This window comes from Channa argus, chromosome 5, assembly GCF_033026475.1.
Source record: "Channa argus isolate prfri chromosome 5, Channa argus male v1.0, whole genome shotgun sequence".
NCBI classification, from domain to species: Eukaryota; Metazoa; Chordata; class Actinopteri; order Anabantiformes; family Channidae; genus Channa; species Channa argus.
In genome coordinates this window covers 28,104,789-28,130,142 of record NC_090201.1, presented here as the reverse complement: position 1 = coordinate 28,130,142, position 25,354 = coordinate 28,104,789, and the positions used below count along the sequence as shown (strand labels likewise).

Genomic DNA, 25,354 nt, shown 5'->3' with positions numbered 1-25,354 from the left:
TTGTAGTGGTGTTGACCTGAGCTGCTTTACACTGAGAGGCGGAAGAGTTTTGGGAAGACATTTCAGTGTCACGCAGAAATCTGCTTTATCACCAGTAAGACAATGGACATGTGAGAAAGGAGACAGTGGATTATAATAGTAAAGTGGTAAAAGTAGGAGGATGCAAAAGGCAAAATATACAGTAGATTAGTATAAATGCACAACTCAATATAAGTTAGCTTAACTAGGAGCTGTATGTGTAGTAACATGTTATATGAAGACGTTTTGATTGAATTAAAATCCACAGAGAACAAAAGAGACTTTATTTTGCCTGGACATGGCACAGAGTACAAACATTGTGCTGGACGGCAGGATGAGAATTCAAGAAGGAGCTGTGATGTGGCAGAGGGGACCCACACTGTCACAGATGGACAAAAGAGAAGGAGTTAGGGACATCTGGTGGCCGGATAAGGAAGAGGCAAGAGGGGGAAAAGAATCTGAAGCTTCTGAAAACAGGCCTTTACGATTTTATTTGACAATTTTCTAGTGGTAACTGACTTAAACTCTTAGGTCAAAATATTAGAAACAGCTTTCAGCAGCACAGCGATCCTAAAACTGAACCGACTCCTGATGTGAAACCACACAGACTGAACATCACCTTCATGAAGGAGGATTTACAGGCTGACTTCACTTCACAAACACAAGCACATAAAACCAGTTCATAACAGACTGAAAGGTGAAGTTTAACCCCTGACACCGTGTGCAGAAGTTTTAGCTTAAACTGCAACTGAATTCATATTTGATATTACTGCTGCATATTAAAGTGAAAAAATCACCAATGAATATTTATATTTGAAGACTCAACTGGCACCTTTCAGTCTAAATATCCCCTTAAAAACTTTAATGACTGAATACTGGCTTCCTCTGTCAAGGCCTAAAACAACCCAATCTAATAATATAATATGATGATCACTTATCACATAGGAGGTAGATGGATACTTTATTCATTCCAATGGGAAATTCACAATATTATAATATAACAGTATTGCCCATAAATGTTTGGGAGCTGAGATCAATTACGTTTTTAGCAAAAGGATAAATTGCTCATACTTTAACCAGTTCAGCTGAGGGGATTTCATTTTGCAACTGTAGTGATGGTGTGAGCGTGAAGAATGAAGTATGATTGAGATTATCGGTGTTCAGTGGTGGAGAAACCATCTGATTGGTCCCCTCTGTCCCATGTGATGGTGGAGTTGGGGCCTAATAATGTTTGGGCTGATAAGAGCAGCGGTTTTTATGCAGAGCATGTGAATCTGCCTGTTGCTACTTGGCTCCTCCAGCACAGCTTCTGGTGTGTTTCTACGTCAGTGTAGGATGATTCTCACTCACAACTCACCCTTTACTTGCCAAAGTTATGCGGGTCTGATTGACTGAAGCACCTTGACCTCGAAACTTTTTCCATTCAGAGCGCATTGAACCTTTTTTTTCTATTTGTCCTTATCAGCCAAACATATCAGAGCCAGAACTGAGTGAAGACGCTGGAGCTTTTTGAAGTGAGTTCAAAAGTTTTTTAAAGGCATCAAAGTAAAGCTGCAGAGTGGATGTGAAGGGGAAATAAGGACAAAGTAGAAATCCTTTGGCATGCCAGTTTCCACAGCGTCTGCTTAAATGTGGAATGTTAGAGACTCGCTTCATCTTCCAGAGGAGGAAAACCTACGGTGTTGTGTGCAAGCGAACATAAAATATCCATATACACAAACTCCCGTATGATGCCACACGCACAGCAACAGTCCGGGATTCTCAGATCACTGGGTCTGAGCCGCTTTCTTTTAGCATCACTCTCATAAAAACAACAGGATTGTGATGGTAAATAAGTCAGTGGGTAAAATCATCTCCACCTTCACCGGCTGCAATTTCTGCTCCACATCAAGGCTCTGCAGTAATGCTGATCTTTGGCTCTAGGTTTTATTCATCACTGCAAATGTTTCTTACATTTTTTTTAAGCATGATAACAATAAATATTTTCTCCTTTAAAAGACCCTTTATTTTCCTTGTGTGTAGCCTCCAACATTTGTTCAAAGAGAGTGAATGAAAAACCAAGTAAATGTTTCTAGCCAGAAATCTCATCAAATGTGTACATGAATTGAACGGAACTTGAATGTTTCACATTTCTGCAGAGGCCTTTATTATGAGGCACATGTGGAACAAATCTGGACTGAACTGGTGCATTCATGGTATCAACAGCATCCAGTTCATCTGTGTTTAAATGCTTTTATTTTTTTTTTATCAGTGACTCACTTACTGCCACAGCATGTACTTATAACTTTAACTCCAGTTCAAAAACTGGTTTGTAAACTAATGAATTTGCAGCTTTGTAGATGTAGCTACATGTATTGCAAAGTCCTTCTTTCCCAACGGAGTCATTTTTCTTGGCAACTTTTTCTTCCTGTACCGCCCTGTGATTCAGTATTTTGTCCTCGTGACTCACCGTACTATGTTTCTGCACGGGCTTCGGAGGCTAGTTAGCTGCCGTTAGCTTCACACCTGTTCACCTGTTCGCTTTTCTTCAGTTCAGAGAACAGTTATCTGTAAGTATTACGTCATATGTAATTACATACTTATTTTGGATACTCAACATGGGTATTGTGCATTTTTTCATACCTCCCGCCGTGTCGTCGATGGTGTTTGCACGTAAAAGTGTTAGGTTAGCATCATGCTAATCGTTAGCTAACGCCATTTGCTAGTTTATGGTAAACGTTATATGTTCATTTTAAACTACTTTGTTTTCATTAGACAATATTTTCTCATTAAACTTTGCTTCTGTGTTTAAAAAGTATGTGACTCCAAACCAGAGTTTCTCAAGGCTGGACAGTTACTAAGCACATGTCCCCAAGAACAATGTCAGTGTACTTGCATGAGTATTTTAATATTCTGGCCCTTTACATATTCACTCCAAAAAAATGTTTCTAAATTTTTTTCCGTCTCTAATTTGGATCTGTAGCGTAACTTTAAATGTAACTTGGCTGCATCTAAAGAAAAAGGGATGTTTTCACATGAACGTTTCCTACAAATGTTATTATCCTCAAATGTGCCGTTCTGCTTCTTCTCCTTCTTTTCTGTTGGGCTGGTCCCTTTCAGCGAATCATGTGCCTCCATCTAACTCTGTCCTCTGCATCTTCTTCTCTCACTACATCCATAAATCTCCTCTTTGCTCTTCCTCTAGACCTCCTGCCTGGCAGCTCCAACCTCAGCATCCTTCTACTGATATATTCACAGTTTCTCCTCTGAACATGTCCAAACCACCTCAATCTGGCCTCTCTGACTTTATGCAGAATTGCCCAGAGATAAAGACTCAGTTTACTTTTGGTATTTTAGGTATATTTTGGATGTGGATATTTCTGTGCTTTTATTTGTTAGACAGCATTTAAATGCAGGACTTGTAAGTAAAGTATTCTTTAAAATCACTGGTGTGACTCCATCACTGGTGATTACTGGAGTAAAGCTACAACTTAATTTAATCAATGCATTATTTTGTCTTCAGATGTTGTGTGTGATTAACAGTCTGATATTACGTTTTTGGTAGTCTGACATTCAAAAGACAGAATATGTTTGGAATTTTTGCTTCACTTCTTTGTTACATGTGAAGGCTGAATGTTTTATTTGTTTTATGGATGACACCAGAGGCACTGTGAGCCATTAAGGTGGAGGAGCAGATGTTCATGATTCTAGCAGCCCATCAGATCGTCTGCGAGTCTCGCAGCAGGACAGGATGCTCTAATTCAAGGTAAGCCAGGCTCATAAGAAGAGCTTTGTATGGTTAGAAATATTATTTCTGTTTTTAATAAATGTAAATGCTGTGTAGTTTGCTCGTATCGTGTGCGTTTTTTAAGATAATATAAGTTTGTTGTAGGAAGCATGGATGTGTTTGACTCTAGACAGAGCAGAGATTTAGTGTTTTCTCTTCTCTCTCTGCACTAATAAAAAATGTAAAGACAATATTTTCCATTTGACTTGAGAAAGTGGACATTTTCCATCTGTTTTCATTGAACAGTTATCATGTCAGTCAACATTTGATGGTATTACAGAGTGAATTCTACTGCTGGTTTTGTGAGCATTGAACATTGGAAATTTGAGGAGAATCTGTTGAGTTGAATTCCGCTTCCCATTCATATGAAATGTGTGGGGACACGTGCTTTCGACTGCTTATTGTCTGTGTCCATTGTTTCCTCCAGAGTTGATTCTGATTGAACTTTGACCTGTGAAATCTCCAGGTTCTCTGTGAACTGTTGTCAGGGTTCTGCTGGTCTTGTTAGATCCTCTGGGGGATGTGTTACTATGCTACCTACACAGTTTAGTTCCCAACACACAGACATTTCTTCAATCATTGTATTCAATTGACTCACTGCACCGAAACTTTGCTTATTAAAATGTTGTTTTCCTCACATTATATTTACATTATTATTTCCTCAGTTATATAAATTATTTCCCTGATATTTTTAAATGTGTAAATTGGCTTTAGAGCTGAAACTTAAATGCAAGTAGCACATGGCTCCTACATGCATTAAACCAATGCAGCAAAAGGCTCCAGCACATGCCAAACAACTGCAGAATCAAGTCCTTTAAGAACCCGCATATCTATCTCACTGTATATTGTATATGAATGATACACTCACTGGCCGCTGCAATAAGTATTTGAAATGAATGAGGGGGCCAAAACTTTAAAACCACCTCTTAAGAGGATACACTCCAGCACGAGTCCACCACCGACTGCAACCTCAGTAATAAATACACAGCAAATACACAGACACTTTTAAATTAAAAGAATTAAAACCTTGTAAAAGAGTTCATGGCAAATTTGCTGTTTGGATTGTAATAGATTGTACATGTGTACCCAATGAAGTGGCTGGTGTGTATATATCTTATTTGTTACAAAAGCATATACAGTGCACCTCTCTGGTCTGTGTTGCCATGGTAACTGTAGCTCTTTGTGATGGTTGAGTCTGGAAATGGAAGAGGTGATGCACGTCCTTACCTGTGGATGTTTACACTAGTATGTGAACACAATGGACCCTTACTGTGACTCTGTCAGCACCGTCGCTGTGTGTCCATGTGTTAAATCTCTACCTACAAGCAGCACCGGGACCATTTAGTTTCAGATTGACTTTGCTCTCATTTTTCAGGAGAGAGAGAGAGAAATGTTAAAACAGTTTACTCTATACCCGTATTTTGGTATTAATTTAGCCCTTTTGGTGGATTGTACAGTGTGACTGTTGAAGGTATTTGAACATGTTATGGATGTTTTCTTAAAGCTGTAGAGTTTATGCTCTGGTCTCTATGTTTTAATAATGTGTGAACAGAACAGTACTGGCAGCAATACAGAGATATTTGTTTGGGAAAAACTTTTGAGAAAGGCTCAAAAGTTTCAACCAGTCAGAGGTATTTAACATTTTTTGCTTCATTTTTAACTTTTGTAGCAGTGCAGAGTGGGGACAGTACTTTTATTATTTCATGTACAGAAAAGAAGCCCTATTGATTCATCCTGCTGAAAAATACAAATGAAACTGATACACTGGTAAAAACAAATAAATAAACGCATATATACTTGAGTAAATGTACTTGGTAACCTTCCACCACATTCCCAGTGCATCAGTGACCTGACTGCCCTCTCTAGTTAAATGTGGAGCATGGTGACGGGTGGGTGGTACTGCTCCTAAAGAATCCCACTCCCTCATCTGTGTGTGGTCCCCATCCATCACCGGCAGCCTGTGGGTGCCCAGGCGACATTGTGTTTATGCAACTTAAAGAGCTTTTCTCTGCCCCGCCACAGTGATGTATCGCCCCAGAGCCCACAGAAGATGATGTGTGCGCTGGGAGAAGAGTAGGATGGATGAGAGGGCCGCGGCCAGCAGCAAGCTGGATGCGCCTTGCTGGGAGGATCTGTCAATATTCATGTTAATAACGGGGGGAAAAAATGGAGTGTTGGGGATGAAATGGAGTTGGCTGATGCTGTGGTTTTGTTGGAAGATTTAAGGGCTTGTACAGAGAATGTGAGGCATCGCTTTGCTTGATACGGCACAGTTGGAGAAACCGTCAATATTCATGTTAATAACACAAAGACTGGAGGCTGCGTGAGGCTTTACTGGGATGTGTCGTTTGTTCTTGGTTTTCCAGGGTTAGGGGACATTGTAAGACATTGAAAGCATTGCACCAAATGTTGAGGCTGATGGAGACTTACTGCGGGTTCAGGTTGGGCATTTAATGTAGAGAGATTGATTGAGCTCTGAATATTGTTTGTTTGGCTCAAAAAAAAAAAAAACCTATGAAAATGTTTCTGAATGTTTCACTTTTCCACTGTGACATTAACATGTCATTGAAAGGTTTTTATTACAGCATTATTTCACGTTGCTGTTTTTCTTTTGCACATATTACATATACATGATCTTTTTTTCCTATAAAATGTGTTGGGATTATTGTTTTTAAAATGTTTCATGGTTTTATTTAATGTGGAGAAATGAGGGCGCCAGTGTGTGAAAAAAAACTATTGTTACAAAATCTTACATTACAATACATTTCTACATTCTTATGCATTTTTGAGATTTGAAATCTTGGCTCTTTCGTTTCTTAGTTTGTTTATATAAACAGTTTTTCCTTTAGGATCTTTTTAGTAACTGTGTTGTTGGTTTTCACTCATTTATACATATTTGTGGAGAAATTGACTAAGATGATCTTGGGTTCATGGTAGATCAGGTTCTCACAACCAGTTAAGATGGAGAGTTTGATTTAAAAGGTCCTACAGAAAGTAATCAGTCAGATGTTTTTAATTCTTTGGTCGTGGATTATCACCTGGTTCTTTCCCTCCTGCTGTGACTGAGAGGTGCAGGAGCAGCAGGTTGACTTACATTTTCCTGTAAATGCAAAGCCACGGTTAGTTTTTAACACACAGGTTCAACAAGGAAATCAATATTTAGGTGTCACTTTGTTTTGAGCTGAATTTCAATGTTCGTCCAGTGACACAAAACCATCACCCATAGCTTCTACAGCAGCTTCCTGTGTGCTCCTGCAGACTGGTCCAACACATGATGAGAGTGGGACTATTGATTGTTCTGGCAGAAGAGCTGAATGCAGCCCACAGCAGAAAACATGTTTGGCCCTTAACTTATCAGCTTTATGAATAAAGATGTATTGAGCTGAATTGATTTTAAAGCCTGCAGGTTCATATTTTGAAAATATAACGAGGCAACAGGCTCCTTGCTGTTTGCTTGGATCAGCCCCGGTAGCAGCTCTGGACTTTGCTTCTATGAACCATTTTTGTTTAAATATTCATTGAGTTGCAAACAGGTTAATGTTACCGTAGAACAAAGCTGTATGTGGTTGTTACATACAGCTTTGTCAGTCAGTCTCCTCTGGCAAGTGTTTAGGGTTTTATTCTTTTAACTTGAGCATTTAAAGGAATGTGAAATGACTAATCTGCTTCTTCAGTATTTCTCTCTGTGCAGAATACAGAGAATGAAAGACACAGAGCAGGGAGCACAATTCTTTGTCAGGTGGGTTAATAATTGCTCTGGATGCTTTAAATTGGTTTCCATTGACACCTGCTATCTCTCAGCAGATAGCAGACACAACCTCAGCGAGTGCAAAACGCTGATGGAGGGAGCCAAATAACACACTATAGACCAATAACTTCCACATATACGCAGCTTTTATTGTCGCCATGTCAAATCCCTGACTTTTGTTCTCATCTGGTGATGATGTTGCCTTTCAGCTCTTTGAATCTGACACTTTTCAGCCTCCCTTGATGCCTTGTTAAGATAAACTGTTCGTTTCCATTCATTTTTTTAATTGCCTCGCCATGAGGTTGGGCTTATCTCAAATTAGACGTTCAAATATTGAAATATTTGTCATTACCAGGCTTCTCTTTTTGTCAGGAAAGGAAGATAATTCAGTGCAGGGCAGCGGAAGAAGTGATGAAATGTCTGTGGGGAGAAAGTAACAAGAAATTAGAAAAAAGTTAATTGTACAGAAAAACCCTGAATTAATAACTCATCAAGGTGTTAATTATCTATATTCTGTTAATGTTAATTCCCCCACGGTGCGAAAACCAAACTATTTCTTAGTCCACACTGTTATGTAAATCTGTTTGTCAGTTTCCTTACAGGAAAAACTGGTCTGAATACGAATAAGCTCTCACCTGGACGTCCCCTCAATTGTGTGATTTACATTGAATCCCATTTAACTTGGAGCTGAGCATCATGATTTAATAATCCATGAATTAGCTTCACCAAGCCCTGAGATATTTTGATATTGCAAATTATCCAAACTGAAATATTAGTTTAATCCTGCATTAAAAATCTACTGCTACTCAGACCAGTATCGGGTATCGAGTCATCCACACTGATAGCACTTTTACAGCAACATTATGTGAATCTCTGCTGACCTGAGACAAACTGGAGACATTTGATTGCTTTGAAAATACTGAAGATGATTTTAAGATACGACAAAGCTGAGTGGACTGTAGTTTTGCTTCCCTGCTCTGATTGTTCTTACTCAAAACAATAGCTGCAGTGTTCATGACAGAGAATGAGCTCAGTACTGTTGAAAAAGCAGAAGCCAAATTTGCAGAAATATGTCCCCTTTAAATTGATTGATGTCATCAGATGACCGGCTATGGCTGAGTCCTTTGTCAGTCCACAGACGTCAGCAGCTCTGCGGGGTCTGTTGATGGGTTTGTGCGTGGATTGCACCACCAGCACTTTCAGTTTTTACCTGTGTCCTACCACATTAGTCTGCAGGCTTGGCAACCATTTGTTTTGTATTATTTGCATATACACTGCTCACAAAAAGTGGAAAAGGGATATTAAACTTTCAGGTGAAATTTCAGGATGCACCTAAAATGCACCCTAACTGTTACAGGTTAACTTAATTTAACTAAATGTTCTGGCTCAATGACAATTTGTATTTAAAGCGTCCTCTTCATCAGGCTGTTCACAAGACGACACCTAACAATTTACAAAATATTGAGACATAGACATTGTTTGTTGTGTCTCCACCACTGTTGATAACTTTTATTTCAATAAATAGTTTGAGATGGATAAATGACTCTTGCATGCTTCTACTTAAATACCCTACTTTCACAATATAATGACACTGTAACATGAACTTTTTTACATTTCCCTTAAATTTCACCCAAACGTTTTGTGAGTAGTGTATAACTCAAAGCATAAGCTGCTTTTTCATTGGGGCTGCACAAGATTGGACAAACTGTCCCTGTAATTCTCTTTCTCTGTGTTTCATGTTGTGCTATGAAAAATACAATCTTTTATTTGACAGTGTATGTCCCTTCCTGTCTGATCCATCACAGTAGCCCCTGTTGTATTTACAGCCCGCTAGCATTAGCTGCTACTGTTAGCAGACAGTAACACTAAGTGTGTTTATTTCCATGGAGCATGATGTGGTGTTGAGTTATTAGTTGCCCTGTGTTAAAAAAGGATACTGCAGTCCAGAAATGGAAATGCTAACAAGTGCTGAACTCTGTAGAGGAGAGCGTAAAAGTGAAAGTAGGCTTTTTTTGTGGGTGATTAGTCATGAAAAATGATACCTGCAAGTTTTGCTTTTGTATCAAGGAAACATTAGACGTTCTGTATTTGATTCTTTATCAATATTGTCTTCCAAGTCAAATACTGACTACTACAAATGACAGAGCTGGTAGTAAAACTACTGCACGAATTACCGAGATAAGTCTGTTGTAATAGCAGTACTAGGATTAATTTTTATCAGCTCTCAGCTTAGCTTAAACTCTCCCCCAAGATCGCTGGTTGAAATGCAAGGCTTCCTGCGATACCTGGCTATTAAAGGTCCAATCAACAGCATCCTTGTTAAAATGGGTGGCGTGAAAACACATTTAGTTATTTGTTCTTTACTTGGTTAGAAGCAAACTTTGAACAGTACTGTGCAACAGTACTTGGGCTTTGACTGATGACCTTTCTCAAGTCAAGTTCACAAAAAACGCATGTTGAAAATTAGCTAATGTCTTATAAGTTGTTGAAAGTATTTAGTGTCCTACATTTTCTGAAATTGATACATTACATGTCACGAATGTAGGTTCGACCCAGTGCTTGTTCATTTCAGCTTCAGATGTGATTGATATACAGTGGGATTTATAGGCACGAGACAACAGACTTTTTTCTCTATGTGGTTATACAGTTATTTGAAAGACAGGTGGACATTACAGATCATGGCTAGAACATCTTTCCAGAGTTATGTTAGTTATGGTTTGTAATATTAATCAGATATGTCAGATCCATTGTGAAACCCACGGTCTGGGCAGATTTCCAGTACTAAAGTGGAAAGCTTTGGTTGAAGGCTGGTCTCTTGAATCTTAGCCAGGAAATGATGTTGACAGTGGACCAGAACAATTTCTAAATCCACTGACAATTGAAGAGCAAGAATGGATCAAATAACGGACTTGTGTACCCACCAATATAAAAGATACATGGTTCTAAGTCGGGTTATCTGGAACTTTAATTGAACTTAGAGAAAGATAAAGTAGAGGATTGTGAGTGTGTGAGGGAGAGAAGTGGAAGTGATGGGAAGAAGAACCAGTGTTGCAATTTGCCACAGTAATAGAACCTCAAGGCCATAATGCGAAGAGTCCTCAACAATTTGTCCTCACTTCTCTACCTCCTCCTCCATCCATTTGTTCCCACTCAACCTGTGTGAGTTGTTTCTTACCCTGAGATGTAATCCAATCAGTCTCTGACAGCTCAGTGCTCAGATGGAGTCAGAGTGAAAATGGTTTGTCTGGGAAAGTTCCCATCACTCACTGGTGGTAGTGTGAAAAAGGCAGAGCTGTATGTCATCTGGCTTCATGACAGCAACAAGTTCAGCAACTAATTCACAGCAAGGTTTTTATTTGTCCCACTCACACTTTTTCCTGTTTTTTTTCTGGCTGCTCTCTAGCAGAGAATTGGTTCCAGTTTCTTTTTAATGAGTTAATTGTATGTAATCTAGTTGGCACTTGGTTTGCTGGGGTTCTATTTTCACTCTCCTCAAAAAGTACAGAGGTGTAGTCACTCAGAAAGTGCTTGATAAAGTTTTTTTTGTTGTTGTATATATTTATATTCTCGCAAATATTTATTTACAATTTCATATTTTCTTATTTATTTGTTTAAAAGTAAGAAAAAAGTAAAGGATAAAAAAATGGATATGCTTTTAAATTGATCATGTATGTCCCTCTATGTGTTAAAGCATTCTATAATTGGGTAATGTGCAGTAAACTGATGTTAAGAGTTTTTATTTGGCTTTTCCTTATTAGCAAGAATGTCCTGTCATTTTAAGTGTAAATCAGAACTAAAATGGCAGAAACTACTTTCCTTAGACACTCTTAAGTCAATACTTGACTTGAGGAAGGAAGGTTATTCTCTAGGAGATATAGCCACCAAATTAAAGATTTATTTTTTTTAAAAAGATGTACACTATAGTCTCTGGAGACATTATGCAACTGGAACTATCAGGACAGAGGATGCAGTGGAAGGTGCACATCTGCCCAAGAAGATGTACGAGAAACAGATGCCTCACTGCTTCTGAAATGAGCGCGTCGTTGAACTAAAAAGAGAAAAACAAAGTCTTGTGATCTAATGAGTCAAAGGTTGAGGTGTTTGGATCCAAGCAAAAGCAATTGTAGGCATTTATCATGAAAAACTGATAAATTCCTTCCTAACATTGTCATCCAGGCATAAAGGTGGGAACGTGATGATCTCAGGATGCTTTGGCACTGGAAGTAGGCAAACTGCATTGTGTGCGAGGCATCAGCATGGATACCACTCCATCAAGGTAGTGTGGGAGAAGCTGGCCCAAAGAGTTTAGCAACAGTGACCCACCATCTCAGCAGACCTTTAGGAAGTATTGCAGAAGGCCTGGGAGCAAATCAAACTTAAATATCAGCAACATGCTCCCGATTTGTCAGGCAGTTAATGCTGCAGAGGGCCGTTTTTTTTTTTTTAATAAAAGTAAGGTTTAACATGCAATTTTGAATTGACTGATTGTGTGCTCAGGCATGTTTAAAAGGATTTGTTTTGTATTCTGAAATTCATCTAGTAACTAAAGCCAACAAAAGATAATAGGAATACAGACGTGTGTAGGTGTTTTAAAAACCTTTCTTGGCAGAGCACAAATCAACATTCGCGAGTAACAAACTGCAAAAGCTGTAGTGGAGGGACGAGTTGGTTGGTTCTTTCTAGCTGCAACTTTAACTAAATTATTTTGTTAAAAAATCACTCCAACAATTCAGTGTTACACAATATAAGAATTAAAAGTGCTGATAATGCCTTTCTTTCATTCATCTCTATATTTTAAGAAAGAAATGTCTGAGTTTATATTACTGTGTGGTGCCTGCAGCTCCTAAATCACAAACTCCACCCCTGATCTGAGTGCTCTGAAACTGAAACTGTACATTTCTGAATAACGGTTCTGATTTCAGATTAAATTTATGAATGCAACCTTAACAATAAATGGCTGATGGTTACAGCTCCAGACTACTAGCTTGTACCTGGGCAGTAGAAATAACTAGAAGCGAGAGACTGTGCATTTCTCTGCCTGTTTGTTATGCAATGCTTACACTAGATGCCATAACTGGTGTTTCTGCACTTACATATTAAAGATTTGTTGCACGTTGCGTGAAGAGTAAGCACTTTTGAACATTCAGTTTCCGTGTGCGTGCTGCGACATTGCAGCGTAGGAGAAAGCCTCCACCCATCTGCACACAGGCTCAGAGAGACCTCTCCTCTGGACTGGCAATGTGCAGCATGCTGGACACCTAGTGCTATTCTGTTGGTCTTGCTTGACCTGTGTCAAAGGTAAAACTTAATATGTCTCAGACAAATATACTGTTGTGTGAGCCAGCTGTTGTAGACCTTTATGAAGTTTGTCCGAGTGAGGGTATAGTGACAGTCTCCAAATACAACTCCCTTCCCAGCGGTTCACAGGCGCTCTGGAGCCCACTCGATGGCCAGGTCTTCTTTCCCCACAACAGAGGGAAAACACTTTGAGGCTCAGCTACAGGATGGGCTGTTCTACTTCTTGTTCTCCTTGAGTCAGGACTGCACCAAGGCTAAAAGCACATGCATCTACCTGCACAAGAATTGTCTTGTTCGAAGTCAGGAAATTGCTAACCTTAGATGTAAGGTTAACAATTTCCTCGATCCAAAAGACATTGAGAGGGGCAGTTACGTTGCGAAGTGTAATATAAATCCCCTGTACTGCACAATTAGTCCCAGGACAGATTGTACCTTCTTTTTGTTTGAGGGCTGTTTACGATAGTTTCCACCTTATCCACCTGTTGGATACACCTGTCCTCCTCCTGGCTGGTAGCCCAGGTATCCAGAGTGTGGAACACTTACTTAACAATGCTGAGAGTCAATCCTGTCTTAAAGATTTCAAACACACCAGTTTCTGGAGTTTAGGAGAGGTTTTATGATGCACCCAATGTCCCTAATGTTTTCTGTTGGTGAAAGGTCTGGACTGCAGACAGGCCAGTTCAGCACCCGAACTCTTCTTCTGCGAATCCATGCTTTTGTGAGACCTTCCCTAAAGGAGAATGTACTATGTACTTTTCAGCATTGGTGGCATCTTTCCAGATGTGTTGGCTTTCTACACCACAGGCACTAATGCACCTCCATTCCATCAGAGATGCAGGCTTTTGAACTGTCCACTGATAACAAGCTGGATGGTCCCTCTGCTCTTTAGTCTGTAGAACATGTAGAATATTTCCAAAAAGAATTTCAAATTTTGATTCATCTGACAACAGAACAGTTTTCCATTTTTGCCTCAGACCATTTTAAATGAGCTTTGGCTCAGACAGCACTGCAGTGTTTCTGGATCATGTTCACATATGGTTCTTCTTTGCACAATACAGCTTTAACTTACATTTGTGGATTGTACATTGAACTGTGTTCAAGATGTGTTGCTGCTGTCAAATTTAAAATGAGCTCATATTTACTTGACATGGTAAAATGTCTCAGCTTTGCCATCTGATATGTTGTTTATGTTCTATTGTAAATAAAATATGGGTGGATTTTTAGGTTGTACACATCATCCCACCTTCATCGGAATTGGGTTGTAGATGGCTTGGTCAGTCCCAATTAGAGCATTTCTTCCCCCTCCTCCCAAAGCTTTTTCACCAGCTGCTGTGCCCATGATAGTAGTGTTGTCATTCCAAAATTGTAACTTATAAAACAAACCCGTCTAAATATGTCCACTTCGATTCTGAAGTGATACCACAGCATAAAACGAACACAACACAAGTCTCGAGTCATGAATGGTTGTAGTTAGTAAAGCAAGTTTCAAGTCCTCAAAATTGTCATGTAAGCCCCCCACCTCTGCTAAAACGATTTGGTATGATTCATCATCCAGATTAAGAAACAACTTTCCTGACAATGCCCCCAAGCATAATTAGAAATTAGCTGATACCACAAATAAGTCTTAGAAACCGATAAACAATGGTGCCAAAAAAATCCTCCAGGCTTTAACAGTACAACAATACATTAATCGGAAGCACTGATTTGTGTTTCCACCCGAATTTTGCCTACAACAGCAGATGAAGTGCATCCAAGGTCTGTTTTCATTTTTTTTTTTTGTTTTTACTTTACTGACTAATTAATGCCTCAGTTAGCAGCTACCCAGATCTACACAATTTCTGTTCCAAGTCTGAAAACTTTTTTCTGTTATTGTTATTAACAGCAAGAGGCTGAGTTTTCCACTGCATTGTCTATTGTAGAGCTTTGTCAGCATGTTTCTTGCTGCTAGGATATCAGAGGCCTAATACGACTACTGGCATCTCATCCGTCCTCCCAGAAACGCTAATTGGTTTGGTGGTGCCTAATCTAATTGGACACTGAAGGTTAGTTATGTGAATCCACACAGAGCTGACCCTCCCCAAACTGCTCTTATCTGTCACTGAGAAAGAGGCTCAGAGACGGAGGAGGAGGAGACGGAGGATGACAATGCTGCTGTATCATTATTTCCAGTGGATTCAGGATGAGAGTGGGTGAGGGGAAGTTGGAAGATTGGAAACTTTGAGAATAATTGTAAAGTGATGTGAAGCAAAAATCACCTCACAGACAGAAAAGTTTGTTTCAAGAAGATTTCCAGAACACAAATCAGTAAAACTTGCCTTATTAATCCTCCTGAAGATTATTCATCGTCTCATTTGTCTTGTCTTAAAGACAAAGCCAACATTGTTTTTCTCCTCGTTCTTGTCATAGTGATGCAGGGATATTTACTCACTTCAGTTAAGCAGAATTCTGAGAACAGACTATACTGATCAAATGATCCCACAATTCAGACTTTTTAGTCTCTTAAGCTCTTTTGTGTTGTTACTGAGTTTAGCAGATCAGACATACAGTAGAGCCGTCCTTTCATTTACTTTTGCCAGTTACCTTTAAATGAAATTAACATTCAAGATGTCCAGTGTTGAAATAAAGTTTTAAACTAAAATTTCAAATGTTTAGTTTCTAAAGTTAGTGCAATATGACAAATGATGATATCTACTTATTTTGAAATAATAAATGGAAAAAGAAAAAAAAGAATAAAGAAACCTGAGTTTGTTAGTTGAAATTCCTATTAAAAAAAGATTGTGTGTGAATGTTTGTGGAGAGGAGAGGTCAGGTGAGGGTAATACATTTTGTAGTGTTCTTATATATTTTAATTAGAAAATGATGCTTCCTGAAGGGCTGTGCAGAGAGCGAAGCAGAGTGGCAGTGGAGCAGGGAGAGGATGAGCTGGGTGGAGAGTGGATTAATTCTGAGTCTCATGCTATCGTCGCTATGCTATAGTTAAGTAGTCCCTGAGTCAGTTGTGTGCTATGGGCAATCGTGACCCGTTACACCACTGCACAATACAGAACAATTGTGTTCAACTGTTCTTAATATTAATAACTGCCTTATCCAGGTGTGCAGTTTCTCTGGTGTCATTGCCACACAAAAGATACCAGGCAAAACATTTTACCTTCCATGATGGTCAAACACGCTGCCTAACTCTGCAGGCTTAGCAGCCTCACTTTGAAAATGCACTTTAATCTTAAACAAAATTCCTCTCTGTTCTATCTTGCACTTGCATCATATGAGATGGAAAACTGTCGCATAGAACTTTGCTTTGATGTTTTCTCCTTGACTTAGATCTTTTCCTGCCTTGTACCTCACTTGTAAGTTGCTTTGGCTAAAGACGTCTGCTCAGTGACTAAATGTAAATGTAGACATACATTTAGTCTTAAGTTCACTACAGCCGCTAGATGTCGACAAATGATAATCTGTATCTTTTGGTTTAACCCCCCACATCATATTTCACAGGAGGGCGGACATTTCAGCACCTTAGATTTAAGAAGTACCTTGACCACATCTGATTTGCATTAGTTCTGGTAGCCTTGGAACTCCACACTGTAGTTCTGCAGTCATTGTTCCTGTTTGTCCCTGAGGAAGGCACTGAGCTGAAAAGAAGCTTTTTTTTTTTTTGAAGTACACATTACCACGTCTGCATGCATCTCTCCTCTAAAGTAGTCTAGACATGTTTGGTTTTTTATCATTAAAGTAGCAGACTGACTTTTGTATTTGATGCCTTAACCACCTCCCTGTTTCATTTGGACAAATGCCCGCGTGTCTCATACGTTATAGCCTGAAATACTGGTGAGTCTTCATTAAATTAGGAGGAGCATCAAATAAACAAGGTGAAACTAATAACAGGAGATTACCCGGAGTATCATTCTGACTCTTTCAAATACTTTAGCATTTGAAATTAGTAATTATATAAAAGATGTACTTTTGTTTGATTTGTTTGACTGACAGCAAGTGGCTGTGCCAGTGGTAAAATTGATTAAACTTGACACAAAGCTTTAGGAACTTCAGCTGCAGCCACATGTCATGGGCAGACATTTTGGGGGACAGCAGCATCCAACCATGTGCAAGTGACATGTACAGTTATGTTTACATGTGTAGCTAATGAACCAACTGAGCAAATGAAAAGTTATCCACAGTAGCTGGACATTAACTGGCCATTGTAATGGAATACTGTGAAATTAATGCAGAATTAGATTGATAAGACTAAAATTATTATACTTTTACTGAAGTTACTTTTGTTTACAGTAACACAACTTTGACCAGAGTAAAGTATTAGTTCAAACATCATTGAACTACTTTGCTGCTTGTTCTGGTCATTGTGAGCAGATTGATGGGCAAAACACTTTTTCATCTCATGGAGCTTCTCTCCTCTCTGCTTTTATTCCAATCTTGAATCTGCAACCTCTGTCAATGTACGATATAACAGTTGTTGTAATAGTACAATGGCAAGTTGATCTACTGCACCATTTATTTAGGGCCTGTAGCATTTTTTTTATTGATATTTCGTGAAATCCTCAATTAAAAAAAAAAAAGTATAATAATTAAAGAGAATTGACAGTCAGTGGCTCATTCTCTGAAAATCACCCTTGCACTCTGGGTATTCTTTTTCACTTTCATTCTATTTCTGCAAAAAAAGAAAAATGTTAAATCTAGATTAAGGTTTACAGCCAAACTGATCCTGAAGGACACGCTGATATTTCAATGTTCATGTGTAAAGACATATGTCTCAAGGCCAAGTGAAAGAGGCAAATACCAAAAAGCTTTTCCTCAGGGAATATATTAAAAAAAATAACCAAAGTTTTTCTTTATTTCAGGTTGATACATTCTTAGACAACACCACAGAATAGTTGCATGAGTGGCCATATGTAAATCTCTCAACCAACATTGGCACATAAGCAGCAAGGGCAACATGAAGATACCTAGTACAAACAGTAAAAAACATACATGCTTCCTTTTTTTTTTTTTAAACAATTATTTGTTTTCTTAAATATATATTCATATTTTTCGCCATTTCCCATAGTTTCCATGAAAATAAACCAATCAAAGCCATATTCTGCTGTGTTCGAGAACGTATCAGAGAAAGTTAACGGTAAAGAAACAGGAAGTAAAACAAAAACATTACATTTCAGAGTAGACAGGTGAAATCAACTGTTGTGAGAAATTCAGTATTTAAATTTTTTTTTTTCTGATTCGGTTTCAACATCAAACATATCAGGCATGCATTGACAACCTCAGCATCGACACCTTTAGTTGTATTAGTCCATGAAATCACCAGATATCAGCACCAATCTAGTGCATCCTGGACCAGCTGAGGTTTTCTTTTAGTCAGGTACAACACAGTTAAGGGTCATCATCATTATCATCGTCATCATTATACACCTACAAAATACTGGAGAAGTCATTGTGTATGTGCATGTGGAGGAGGAACACACACGTTGGGATGAGACCACAAACATTGCAAACAGTAGAAACAAAAAGGCCCAAAAACCCCAGATTTCTTTTAAAGCTTTTTTGCTTTGTGTTCACGGCCAGCAAAGGAATTAGATTTTTACCTCAAAAATTCAAAGTGTGTAAACAGACTTCTTCCATCTTAGACAGCCCAAGTTTCAGAGGAACAGGTACTTATCCCAGTTGCATCATCAAGAGAGAACAACAAAAAAAGACAAGCTGGTCTTATAGCTACAGTCCGAATCTTAGCTAGTTAAATCCCCTGAAAACTAAAAAACATGGAGTTTTAGGCTATAAAGCGCCTTCTTTGGGAGGGAACAATTTTCGTTTGTTTGCTATGTTTCTTTCGTAGAAACTCAAGTCTAGGAACTTTCCCTGAGGTTAAAGTCCTCAAAGAAATGATGGTTTGCATTTACACGCCAGGGCCAAAGCAGTGGTTGGCTGCTTTTCATGTATGCGGTGGCTTTTTAAAAATGCCTGGAGTGTAAATTCTGCCCAGTATTGACCAGTCATCAATGTTTACCATTGCCGGTCCTGCCCTGCTACTTCCTGGATGTTCAGGACTTTTTGGCGGGTAAAACTGCAGCCTTAATACTAAATTTAGACCCCGGTTCCTTCAGCGGAAATGTACATAGAAGAAATTAACTAACTTAATTAAGGGTCCTGGGAAAAGTTTCTGCCGTGGAAACAGACTGGAAAGAGATACTGTGTGAGGCACAGCAACACAAAAGGACTTTAAAACACCTTTGGACCAATTTGTGTAAAGAATCGTACCTTCCTCAAAGTCCTGACTCCATCCAATCTGAAGAGACATAATGACGTAACTGTTTTCGTTTAGGGGGGGTTACACTTTATGTATTTCCATGGAGCATAAACCTCCATAAAGCTGCTTCACATTAAAAATAAGATGTGCCTTCTTAACTTCTTAGTTTGGCTGAGAACCTCATGTATTTATGTTCTCTTCATTATCACAGTAAGACAGGACAGTTGTCTGGACATCCACCCAAACAAGAGTCCTTCACTGATAAATAACTTGCTTTTAATGGGACAACTGTGCCAAATGTAAAAAAAAATGGAGAGCAAGTTTTGTAACTACAAAATATTTGCACTGTATTTTTCAGAGTTCAATCTGTTCTCATCACTAAAAATAGAATGTTGGAGTCTCATCACTTCGACTGCAATAAAGTCACAGGCCTCAATTCTAATTTCTGATCTTTTAGTCAAAAGTGAACACTGTCAAGCTCTTAAAGTGCCACACATGCTCAGACTCAACTGAAATATGAGCCGCATATGAACAACAATAACATAATTTGTGTGACAGTCAAAGTCAACTTGCCAGAAACTGCAGACTCATGATTTATTCTTTCAAAAACGTCCAGCAGATGTTTATGTTCAGGTCCCTTCACTGACCTTGTGTCTGTTGTTGCTCTATTCCATGCTTTTCCTCCAGCCAACACTGAATTATTGAAAGAGAAAAGTTAAAGGGAAGAAAAAAATTACATGAATTCTGACCTTAGTGCTTTGAAACCAGTTGCAGAGCCTCAGATCAGATTTGAAGCGGATCCAGGACCACATACGGAGGTGGACCAGATCTGATGTGAAGACACCTGATTTGGTTTGTTGTCACTGCAAGTAAACATAATTATTCAGGTGCGATGTAAATGTGGCCTTTGTAATCAGTGTTAATGAGGATTTTTGTGACATTTAAGTAACAAAAATCTAATTCCAGCAAAGCCCTCCAAATCTCAAAGTGAAGAATATGGCTTTAATAAAAAACAAACAAACAATATGCATCCAAGAAGCAAGAGCAAAAAAGATTCATCAATGTCATAATTATCGTCTTAAAAATAAAAGTTAAACTCAACAACTAAAGTAGGCTGACACATAAGCCATAAAGAACTACACACAGGTCGACAGAACGTTGGAAAACTTGCAGTTTGGAAGTACATTAAAAGACGAGAGGAGGCGGGCTCAGTAGAAAGGTCACGCCAGGCCCAGACGGCTGCTTCCTCTGACATCAACAGCAACACTGAGCATAGTGAGCACTGCTCACGACTGTTCACAACAACCAGAGGCTGCAAGATGTCTGCTTGTGCATTCGGTGTTTGTTATCGTCACCATCAGCATCACAAACACACAGATTCTGTTTTAGATATTTTTTTCTGTTTCCCAACAGCTTCTGTGTGACCCCCAAACCTTTTGTTCCAAGGAAAGTCCCACAGGGCTTCGCTTCAGTCTGTGGTGAGCAATGAAGCACATGAGACCAAAACAGAAACAAAAAAACTGAAAACATCCATCTGTTGTTCTTCTTTTGTCCTCCAGTTTCTTGTTTTTAGCCAGCAGGGGAGGAGACCAGACATCTCCTTCTCTCTCCACAGTCTCTCTTTTCCAGTCTGTCATTGTGATGGAGGATTTCCATTAGATCACAAGGTCGTTGTAGCTCACATATTTCGTCTTTGCTGCTGGACCTGAAGAGGGAGAAACAAAGCTCAGCTTCAGTCTGTGAGGCTATTACACTTGAAGGTTAATGGTAATGCTAACGGTTGAGGTGAAATGAGAGTTAATGACAAGCTGTGAATTAAATGATCCAAGTTTTTAAATAAGGCACTGAGTTATGAACTCTCAGGAGTGAGGAGTTGACGGACAGCATCCTTTATTATGAGAACTGTGGGTTTTATAATTCACTGTTTAGGGACATGAAGTTGTGTAAGTGTTGAGAGGTCATAACTCAGCAGTGAAAGCATTGGCAGCAGAGAAAGAAAGTGAGAATTGTATCATCGAAAAAGCTGAAATTACAACAACCAACAATTCCTGGTTATGCAGGCTGTGAAGCTGGTTTATGATGAACAAAAATCAGAGGTTGCAGTCATTAATTAATACGCTCTCGTCCGATAACATTACTGTGGTGAAACAGCTTTTTTTTTTTTACTGTAACGATTTTATTTTGGAGGAGGACATTTTGTGCAGTTTAGGGATGGGACAGGAAACTTGATGGGAGAAATGGGGGTATGACATGCATTTGCTTTGCATGCATCTCAACCAATCAGCTATCAGAGCGCTGCCACTTTTCAGTTCGAATTCGGCTGTAAACATGCACAATATTGAGTCTGATGCTTGTAGACGGGGGGAGATGATTGAATGAAGGTAAAACATCTCATATTTGCTGCACACTTTCCTTTCTGTGTACTTGTCAAACTGCCTGTAATGATGTCTGACAGACCCAGCAACCCGACCCCCAATGCAACAAAACTGCAAATAATAATAATATTATGTCGTCGTAGGAAATACAAAGCACAGGGAGCTTTATGTTGTGATGCAAAATATTTTCTGAATGACTGAAAAGTTGCAAAGAAGAGGTTGTTAAGGTGGGGGTTCAAAATATTTTTGCAAAAAAGAAATACAGTGCATCCAGAAAATATTCACAGCGCTTAACTTTTTCCACAATTTGTTATGTTACAGCCTCATTTCAAAATGGATCCAATTCATTACTTTCCTCAAAACTCTACAAACAATAGCCCATAATGACAACGTGAAAGAAGTGTGTTTGAAATCTTTGCAAATGTATTCAAAATTTAAAAAAAAAATACATCTACATAAATATTTATGGCCTTTGCCATGACACTCAAAATTGAGGTCTTGTGCATCCTGTTTCCACTACTCATCTTTGAGATGTTTTTCAGTAGATTGGATATGATTTGGTAAACAGGTGTATACCTGTCTATATAATGTCCCACAGTTAACAGTACACGTCAGAGCACAAACCAAGACATGAAGTCCAAGGAATTGGACTTATTGCCTTTTTAAGAACTGCACTACCTCACCTTTATTGCTTTATTGCCTTATTGCTCTTATTTTGTTTGCTCTTATTTTTTATTTTATTTGTATTTTATTTTATTTCTATTTTTTTTTGTCAATTCTCATTTTACTTACTCTGTGACATTCAGAGTGGAGGGCAAAGTAAGAATTTCATTGTAAAGGGAAAGGGATGCGTTCTATCTGTGCATATGACAATAAACACTTTGAATCTTTGAATCTTGTGTGTAGACCTCAGAGACAGGATTGTATGGAGGCTCAGATCTGGGGAAGGGCACAGAAAAGTGTCTGCACTTTTAAAGGTCCCAATGAGCACAGTGGCCTCCATCATCCATAAATGGAAAACGTTTGGAACCACCAAGACCTAGAGCCAGCCGGAAGGCTAAACTGAGCCATCGAAACAGAAGGGCCTTAGTCAGGTGACCAGGAACCCGATCGTCACTCTGAAAGAAATCCAGCATTTCTCTGTGGAGAGAGGAGAAACTTCCAGAAGAACAACCATCTATGCAGCACTTCACCAATCAGCCCTGAGTGGTAGATTGGCCACCACTCCTCAGTAAAAGGCACATGACAGCCCACCTGAAGGACTCTCAGACCATAAGAAACTAAATTCTCTGGTCTGAATTAACAAACATTGAACTCTGTGGCCTGAATGTGTCATGTCTGGAGGAAACCAGGCACCGCTCACACCTGGCCAATACCATCCCTACAGTAAAGCGTGGTGGTGGCAGCATCAGGCTGTGGGGATGTTTTTCAGAGGCAGGAACTGGGAGACTAGTCAGGATGGAGGGAAAGATGAATGCAGCAATGTTGCATCCTCAATGAAAACCAGTTCCAGAGCATCTGGAGCTCAGACTGGGGCAATGATTCATCTTTCAACAGGAGAACGACCCTAAGCACACAGCCAAGATGACAAAGGAGAGGATAGAGGACAACTCTGTGAATGTCCTTGAGTCCAGCCTGATGGAGCTTGAGAGGTACTGCATGGTGCTAAAGGTGCTTGAACAAAGTATTAAGCAAAGGTGGGGAAACGTTGTCATTATGGGCTATTGTTTGTAGAATTTGGATGAAAATAATTCACTTTGGTCCATTTTGAAATAAGGCTGTAACATAACAAAATGTGGAAAAAGTTAAGCACAAATACTGGATGCACTGTACTTATGACTTGGCAACATATCTTCATCATGTTAACAGATGTTATCCTGCAGGGGACAGGGTTGAACAGAGGCATTACCGTCCAAGTGAGTATGGACTGAATGCTTCATTAGTGCTTGGTGCTTTACTCTGACTAAAATTCCACCAACTCTCTTTGCACTGCCTCATTTGAAGGTCAACTTGAGGTACGTGTCGCACAGACATTAAATGAGAAGAGAAAGCAGGTATCACCCGTGGTGTTTCCCTTAGTTATGACCACCTCTCTATCTCCCCCCTGCAGCTCTGCCTCCCCCCTCCTTTCTACCGGTGACCACTTGGCCCTCTGTGTTGATTCAGTGACAAGTGGCTTCAAACCAAAAGCCAGTCATCCATCACTGCACAAAGATATAAAAGAGAACGGCCCAGTTTGCAAACGAACTTTGTCTCAATGTGTCTCCTTCACAGAAAGCAGCCAGTTAAGAGTCTGACAGGGTCAAATGTCCAATCAAGACTCCTATTATACATCACAGTGCAGCAGGCTGCCTGAGGAACGAGCTGAATTGATTGGATTGACAGTAATTGTTACTGTGACAGCCATTTGAATTTGATGAGATAAATAATGACAAATAACAAAAAAGTTAAATGTGTGAAGTTAAACTCCGTGCTGCATACTCGCAAGTAACAGCTGTTATTTATAAATGTTTCAGAAAATGTCACAAATTATTATAACATGACTTGAAACACTCAAAGGGCAAACTTTACGGAGAAGAGAAGATTAGCATATAAAAAGACGCATCTTCTGCTGGTGGAATGTTTAGACACAACAGGCTTTGGGGACCATTTTATAACATCTGTGGTTTATTAATTGTCACATATTTTGAAAAATCAAGAAGTGACTGAGATTCTTTCTCAAAACATGTTTTCATGCGTAGAATTGCTGCACAGCCTAATCCCCAGAGAAACGAATGGTGGTACAAGTATTTTCCTAGTGCAGGCACTGAGGGCAAGGCCAAGAAAGGAAAGTCGTACTTGTAAGGCTGAAGCCAGGGCTATATGAGTTTTAAGAGATATAGAGAGGCCTTTGTTGTGTAAGGAACCAGGTTTTGGAAAATGGCAGAGAGGCCATATAAGAGAGGAATCAGAGAGATTTGGCCTTTTGAAGAGCAGCTAGAGTCAGGAGAATGTGAGAGAAAGACGCTTTGTTGTCAGGGAATCAGCTGTAGGAGCAGAGAGGGCCGTAAGTGCAGAGGAGCAGGGATGAAGCCATCTTAAGTGACTGTGGGCTATTACTGTTGGAGACAGAGAGGGGGGAGAGGGGGGGGAGAGGGGAGGGGACGGCAGCAGCAGGTGAGGAAGAGATGAGAGCGAAATTGAAAAGGGAGAGGGTTTTTAAAAAATCGTGAGGGGAAAAGCAGCACACCTGAGGCTGAGTGAGAAGGTGGAAAAAAGAGAGAAATGGTGTGAGAAATGAGGGGGCGGGGGTTGTGTGATCGTCCTGGGCCGACAGATGGCTCTGCTGGTCTTCAGGGAGCCCTGAATGAGCTGCAGGCTGCCAACATGGATCCAGTCCACTACTGCTCTGTCCAGTCTACCATGAGTAAAATGGGCTGAGCTTTAAAGTCCCTACAATGTCGATGAGACAGCCACAGCTTTGTCTCTGCACACAGACTTTCACTGCAAGTAGCATTTAAACACAGTGTCCACGAACGCCAGGCTTTCTTCACTAAGTCAGTTTCACTTTGGATTCAACGCTGACACATTCACTTCCTGTCGTACTTGCTGCGGTGCCTTTAAACTGCGATGCATTGTCTTAAGGCGGATTACACACTGTCATTAACTGTTTGCTTTGTAAAGAATCTAGCTTTGAAGCCTTGAGTTCCTCTGCCTGTTTAAACGTGTTATAGTTACAACCGGTATCAGTGAGTGATGACGTCACACCTGAGGCTTGAATGTAGCTTTGTTTTACGAAGCTCTTTTACCTTCTTTTCCCTCTGGAGACTCTGTAGTCCTGTATTGTGCAATGACAATAAAGTCTTTCCAATTCTTTACGTTCAAATTTTAGCTGCTTTTTTCCCCGTCTCTTGTTGTTTAACACA

At 39.5% G+C, this 25,354-nt stretch overlaps 1 protein-coding gene and 1 long non-coding RNA gene across 6 annotated transcripts in view; one reads left to right on the top strand and one right to left on the bottom strand.

Moving 5' to 3' along the window:
- Nucleotides 1-25,354, top strand: part of LOC137127743 (uncharacterized) — a 41,764-nt gene continuing 16,410 nt past the window's right edge. For both annotated transcript variants that reach the window (XR_010914457.1, XR_010914456.1), the window contains exons 1-2: nucleotides 1-2,567; nucleotides 3,661-3,763. This is a non-coding gene — a long non-coding RNA (uncharacterized lncRNA). The remainder of the gene's footprint in view (nucleotides 2,568-3,660; nucleotides 3,764-25,354) is intronic.
- The window catches only part of grm7 (glutamate metabotropic receptor 7), a 210,948-nt gene continuing 203,241 nt past the window's right edge, over nucleotides 17,648-25,354 (bottom strand). For 3 of the 4 annotated variants that reach the window (XM_067505108.1, XM_067505107.1, XM_067505105.1), the window contains one exon: nucleotides 17,648-20,779. In XM_067505108.1, the coding sequence (XP_067361209.1) occupies nucleotides 20,730-20,779 (50 nt within the window). In that variant the 3' untranslated portion in view covers nucleotides 17,648-20,729. The remainder of the gene's footprint in view (nucleotides 20,780-25,354) is intronic. The other variant, XR_010914455.1, reaches the window with a different exon arrangement.